Source organism: Rutidosis leptorrhynchoides, chromosome 1 (assembly GCF_046630445.1).
Source record: "Rutidosis leptorrhynchoides isolate AG116_Rl617_1_P2 chromosome 1, CSIRO_AGI_Rlap_v1, whole genome shotgun sequence".
Taxonomy (NCBI): domain Eukaryota; kingdom Viridiplantae; phylum Streptophyta; class Magnoliopsida; order Asterales; family Asteraceae; genus Rutidosis; species Rutidosis leptorrhynchoides.
This window is the reverse complement of record NC_092333.1, coordinates 542672038-542678536: the sequence shown is the minus strand read 5'-3', so window position 1 is coordinate 542678536 and position 6499 is coordinate 542672038. Positions and strand designations below refer to the sequence as shown.

The 6499-nt window shown below is 33.7% G+C and overlaps 2 protein-coding genes across 3 annotated transcripts; one reads left to right on the top strand and one right to left on the bottom strand.

Annotated features, from left to right (window-relative positions):
- Positions 1-471: 471 nt before the first annotated feature.
- LOC139878552 (vacuolar protein sorting-associated protein 2 homolog 1-like) lies at positions 472-2753 on the top strand. Its single transcript, XM_071865374.1, has 4 exons — positions 472-723; positions 1177-1307; positions 2336-2440; positions 2558-2753. The coding sequence occupies exons 1-4, from the start codon at positions 681-683 to the stop codon at positions 2576-2578; spliced, it is 300 nt and encodes a 99-aa protein (XP_071721475.1). The 5' UTR covers positions 472-680; the 3' UTR covers positions 2579-2753.
- Positions 2754-4627: 1874 nt separating this feature from the next.
- LOC139878525 (uncharacterized) lies at positions 4628-6169 on the bottom strand. 2 transcript variants are annotated; one of them, XM_071865371.1, is made up of 4 exons: positions 6059-6169; positions 5459-5678; positions 5308-5360; positions 4628-5202 (listed from the first exon to the last, which is right to left on the bottom strand). In XM_071865371.1, exons 1-4 carry the CDS (start codon positions 6087-6089, stop codon positions 4943-4945), a joined length of 564 nt encoding a protein of 187 aa, XP_071721472.1. In that variant the 5' UTR covers positions 6090-6169; the 3' UTR covers positions 4628-4942. The 2 variants fall into 2 exon arrangements, with proteins under 2 accessions (XP_071721472.1, XP_071721473.1); XM_071865372.1 differs by having other exon boundaries at positions 4628-5199.
- Between the last annotated feature and the right edge of the window lie 330 nt (positions 6170-6499).

Below are 6499 nucleotides of genomic sequence, written 5' to 3'. Positions count from 1 at the left end.
TTTCTTTAAAACAATTGAACACCAGTAATGTTGGTATATATTGACCCTATAAGGAGGTTTTACCGGATTCGTTCAGGGACCTCTACCCAGGAACACTGCCCGAATGGATGTGTTTCCTGATACCGTCGATCGGGTTCGGGTTTCCGCCCGAACGTGTGGAATACGTGCAAATGATGGGGTCGTTGAAATTAATGATTTACCGATGCAAAAAATTGCCGTTCAAAAAAAAAAATCTTAATCGATTGAACTAACATTTAAGTTTTTGCTTATCAAATAATGAAATTGTCACTTTTATCTTCAAATCGATCGATTACGGAGTACTATATTTATTCTTCATTTTTTTTTATGACACCCCTACTAAGCACTAATAATCGTATCATATCAAAACCAAAATTAAAATTAAAATTAAATGGGCAAAGTGAACGGGCAAATACATCAAAAACAAAATGGACCAAAAAGCCGAAAACCAACACAAGAAAAGAGAGCCCCAATTGGCATAAATCATATCCGGGTTTGGGTTGTATTAATTTGGTTTCATCAGAGAATATCACACTACTTGTGTGATATATCCCGCCTAAAATTTGCAATCATCCTGAAGATCTGGAACATTAACTTTTTAGGGGTTTCTTCAAATTTTGATTTTTAATAAAAAATCAAAATCAAAAATTAAATACCCGACGATGTGGTTCCTTTTCGGCAAGAAGAAAAACAACACATCTGCAGGTTCCCGTTCTCTACTTATTCTGTATTTTAGGTTTATTTAATTTACTGTATGAATTGTCATTTTCTGAGTTCCCTAAAGTATACCAGCTTATCCTCTCTCTCGAACATGTATGTATGCACGTTATATTGCTGTTTTACTCCATATTTGATTATTGCGCTAGTAGTAAAGTCACGTGTTCTGTTGATTGAATATCGAAATTAATTTTACTGTAAGTGTGTAACTAACGAGTTTAGGTTGAACTTACAAATGAATCACAGAGTGCAATAATGCACACCTGTTTTAAGTGTGTAACTACTATTGATTGGCAATGTTTTTGCATGAAAAGAGAAATCGTATGTTAGCCTTTTTCGTCTCCATCATTCTCTGGCTGTTTATATCAATTGCTAATTTTTATTTTTTTGACATTTTCTTCTATCAATTGTGTGGTTGCAATAATAAATTCAGTTATGCAGTGATACTGCAAGAAAAGCAGGCACAGATTGATAACTCCATCAAAGAATTAGAGAAGGAGAGGCAAAGTTTGCAGGACACGGAGAAGAAACTGATTGAAAATATCAAGAGACGAGCTGAAGAAGGGCAAATGGTAATCTCTATATGCAGTTTTCCGGTTGCTTGATTTCTTCTTTAATTTTTGGTTTATTTCTTATAATGTGTTTTTTGCTTTTGATACCACTGATTGAAAAATGAAGTTTATTACGCACTGCTCGTTGAGCAGGTTTTAGCTGCAAAGTATATGAAGTTATGTGTCAGTCTGTTGCATCATTATCCATGACCCTATGTATAAATATGATTGAGCCCGTGTGCCATAATTCTGACCTGAACAAGTTGTATAAATGTCTATATATTCAGATTTTGCCGAGTGTAACAATTATATGAGATTTCTAAATTAATCGAGTTTTTAGTTTTGCTTTCTGGACTATTTTCCCCTTACAGTTTTTTTCAAACCCAAAAAAACAGTGAACTTATGGTTAGTCTTTGCGTTGGAATATAAAGTAAAGCTAAGAATCATGGAGAAAAGCAAGGGACTTCTGCAGAGAACATTGAACTTTAAGAATGCTTTTATTGAAAGTTGCCAAACTCAAGTTCTTAAGAAAAAAGTCTTTAATCGAAAGTTTGGCTTTTCTTATACTTCCAGCCATTAAAGTTTTATAGTTTAGACCACATGATATATTTCAATTAGTAGCATTAATGAAGGACTAATTTTGTATGATTTCTCAACTGAATAAGGGTTCTTGTAGACGTGTAAAGATCTATGAGATTATGTTCCTGTATACATGCAAAATACATAGGTGCCTCCCAGACTCCTATCCCCATAAGGTAACTGTAGTTTGGCATATTACTGTAGTTTATGCAAACCTTTACGCCTTTCCTTAAGCTTACAGGAGACATTCTTTATCAAAGATTCTGTAATGGTTGACATATCATAGGACTATCCAGCTAAAGGTGTTATATATCAAATTCAGTTATTAAGATTACCAGTGCCATGCATACTTGTTGAAACTTGACAACTTTCATTATGTTACACGAGTTTCAGATTTAGATGTGGATTTAGGCTCTTTTATGGGGGAACCATTATTCTTACAAGATTGAGATCTGTATAATTTGATGTAGGGAACTGCAAAAAATATGGCACGAGAGGTAGTCAGGATACGACAACAGATCAAGAAATATGACAAGGTTGAATCTAAACTGCAGGATGTGTTACTTAGGATTCAGGTATACTTTTATTCGTTTTTGCTTGTGTTAGTTCACTAATCCATTTATTTCTCACCTTCTAATTCGATTATTATAACGTATATGTATCTAATTGGGCACAAATTTTTGTAATGCTAGAATCCGAATGACAAAGAGTGATGCCATTGATGACGTTTTGGAAGGAGACGGGGTAATTAAGAAGAAGCACAATATCTAAGTTAGGTGCTCAATGAGATTGGAATTAGTGTCAGTTTAGAGTCTATGATCTTTACTTGGTTTACTTTTAATCTTTGTACATTTAATGTAAGTTGAAATGCTTTTGCACTTTCTGCAACTTTTGATTCTAAAGTTATTTGCTAATCTTGTGTCTATTCAGCATATTGATGATATTGATTTGGTCAAAACATTCTCATAAAGGGTGTTTAAATCAATTAACATTGCAAGTATAACTTGATGGAGTATTGTAGATACATCATTCTATGGTTGCATATTACGGAACTAGCAATTGTTTTAGGCTCATTCAGGACCTCAATGAATTATGCTGCCAGCTGCAATTACCAAAGTGCCAACCATTAATGTAAACTTAATGTGGTCGGTTAATCTAGTAACTAATCGTATCATGCTGTAAAGGGGTCCATATCAACACAATTGACGGGTTCACAAATCGGCCGGATGAGAGGAATGGTAAAAAGTCTTCTTTGGTTAATCTAGTGTTTTTTTAGGTTGTTTGGATCATGTACGTTTTCGGTTGTCTTATTTTGTTATGGGTGTATTTGGTTGGTGTTAATGATGGCTCGGTTGGACTTAGCGTCGATTTGTGACATTTACTAATTTCGAGCCCGTCGGGTTTTTTTCTTTGTTTGTACCGGTTTAGATCTCCATTTTTCGATGAAGGTCCCGTTTTATATTGTTTTCGCTATTTTTGCCAAAAAAAAGAAAAGAAAAAAATCGTATCATGTTTCCTCAGTGACTTGTATAATTAGTTGTTTCCTCAGTACACAGAACACTCATTTCTCCAAATGACGATACTAAATAGTCAAAATAGGGTTTATTTAAGCAATGATTACATCCTGATTTTAAGCTTCAAGGAGACGAGCTTATTTACTAATGTTCATTCCAAATGATCAATTTAAGTTAGATAATGCAACAATTTTGCCTTCTATTAAGCATCAAGGACATGTATTTTTGTCAATAACTATATCATGGTTTTACTTCTTATGAATATGACTTGGATTTAGGCTCTTTTACGGGCACCAATCGTTCTCACTAGATCTCCAACAATTTATAAAAGTAATTCAGGAATATGTTTAGATCAACGCACATCATATAATCAAAACATGACGTCTCATCGAGGAATGGTGCAAGATTGAATACCGGCTACAGGGCCTTTCACTTAATTTGCACTTTCAGTTATGGTGGAGATTCTGTCGTACTTACAAGATTGGTCTTACTTAATTGCACATACCAGTTAGCTCTCTCTTGCTTTGTTTATTGTATGCATTCTATCAGTAAAGTAATGCACCTAATAATGCAAGAATTTGAATCCAAAAGTGTTCGCTTTTGATGACGTTATTAAAGACTACTCTTTGGAGTATCTAGAACTGTTGTCAATAAGTTTGAACGATTTATCAGTTTCTATAACCTTCTGATGCAGAATTACATGCTAACGGTGCATATTTTGAAAGAAATGATGATATTTGGTCTAGAAATTCTAGTTAACAGTGTTCATTTGAAGTTATGGTCAAACATCGCAATATATAGTGGATGAAGAGAACAAGAAAGATACATCATGCTGTTGTTAGATATAGTTGTTCATAGAATAATTTAGACTAGCAATTGTAGAATGCACAAACAATGTTACTAACATCACTATTCATAAAGCAATTCCTATACCAACAAAGCATATCGTTGAATTATGTCATCACTCATCTATTTTCAGATTACGGTATCATGTTTTATCCGCTATGTTAAGAAGTCACATAAGTTTTCGACAGATCTTTTGCCACTTTATTTAGTTCTAGCTTGTTCAACTCGTTCCCGTGTAATATTGAAACATAAGGGTAAAGTAGGGGCCAAAAGGCAAGCTTTCATAATTCATAAAAGATATATGGATGATATACCTCAGAGGCCAATACGACTAAAATAGATCATTCTTCCATAGGTAAGATAACCACATGCAGCAAGTCACGCTTGTGTAAAATGCTACATGCTTAAAAAATTATCTAACCATACAACAGTTAATCATCATACATTAAAAGGTACAAAAAGTGAGTTTGAATGTTACAGCAATCCAAGAAAATGGACCCAGATCAATGACAATTCATAAATGAGCTCTTCCAAATGTAGAAGAGTCAATTGTTAAAATAAATAAAAAGGAAAACCCAAGCAAAAGAAAGACCACTACTCATAGTGGTACGGTCTCTTCACTTCTCATACTTTACGTTTTGGTTATCAAACAAAATCACACATTGATCTAGCGGTACACACGGAGGGTACTAAAAGAATCATAACTTGTAACTCACCTCAATCACGATTACGAATCTTATGTAGCTTTTGTTTAACTGAAGCTCGAAATCCACCCTCTTTCTTTGGCGACGGAGTCTCATTATCGGATTCTTTCTTTGACTGAATTGTGTCAACAAGGGCTTCAATCTCTTCTTTAGCCCGATGAAAGATGCTCGGGCCTTTGAATTCATTGATCGGGATATCTGCATCAATATCCTCGCCCCTCCCATGCGTCTCTTTATGGTGAACAACTTTACTAGGACTTCCCATATGGTCTTCTGCCATTAAAATCAAGAAAAATCACGTTAAACTCATATGAAATTAGATAAGAATATATAAAGTAAAATAACAACATAGCGTGCACTAAAGTTTAGGAATTGTACCCGTAAGTGAACTTTGTTTCTCATGTTTAGATCCTGTAGGTGTAACATCATCCCTGAAATTAAGCGATTGTTAATTCATTTATACTTTCAAATAGTACTCTTATGAAAATATGTTATGTGAATATAATATAATGTAATGCTAACAACATACCTTTCAACAGTTGAAGGTGAATCTGGATTTTTATCTTCTTTACGCTGATGAATGGCGTCCACTATGGCTTCAAATTCCTCTTTTACTCTTTCGAAAACATTTGGACCTTTCACATCACCAATTGGAGTATTCGCATCGATATCATCGCGCAATCCATGCGTTTCCTTGTTATGTTTCACAGTCTTCACCTCCAGCACTTTAGGTGCTTCATTGCCCTTATCTAGAAAACAACCAACCAAATACTAGCATAGTAAGCATATATGACCCTAATCTTAAATCCAACGATATGCTTATGGAGATGAAAATGACTTTGGTCACTAATTCATCAATCCATGTTTTAATTACTTGTTTGGATATGTAATATATTTTTAATTTTCACTTGTGCATTTCAACAAACACTTGGTGGGCTTCAAATCACGACTATGATAAAACAGTACATAAACATTTTTGAATCTGTACAAGGGCGAACGTTACGTCATCCATGTAATCATTGCATTGCAATAGATGTAGGAAGTCGATTTGTGATTAAGATTCATATATTAATATATATTGAGTAAAAAGTATATATGAATATCAAGTTAAAAACTGAGAGAAAGGTACCTGAGGATTCATCAGGTTTCGATTCATCCATAGGAGACGGGAAACTTATTCCAAAATTGGATCTGTAGGGTTCTTAAATTGGGGGTTAGGGATTGTAACAATTTTCTTGCACCCAACACGACGATGTGAAATAAAAGACGGTTTACAATTTGACTCGTTTTTATTGTTTACAAAATAATAATTTAAATAAAGCATACAAAAAAATTTTAGAACGAAATTTGTCTATTATAAATGGAGAGTTCTAATCCCTTAAAATCAATAATTTGCTTGAAATTCAACACATCAATCAGAGCGCGACATGTGGTGTGACAATCACATGTGATTAAAAAAAAAACTTTAAAAAAAATTATAAAAAATTAAAAAAAAAATTTAATTTTTTTTGGAATTTTTTTTTATTAATTCGCATTTCAAATCCAATCACGTTTGATTGTAAAACTCAAT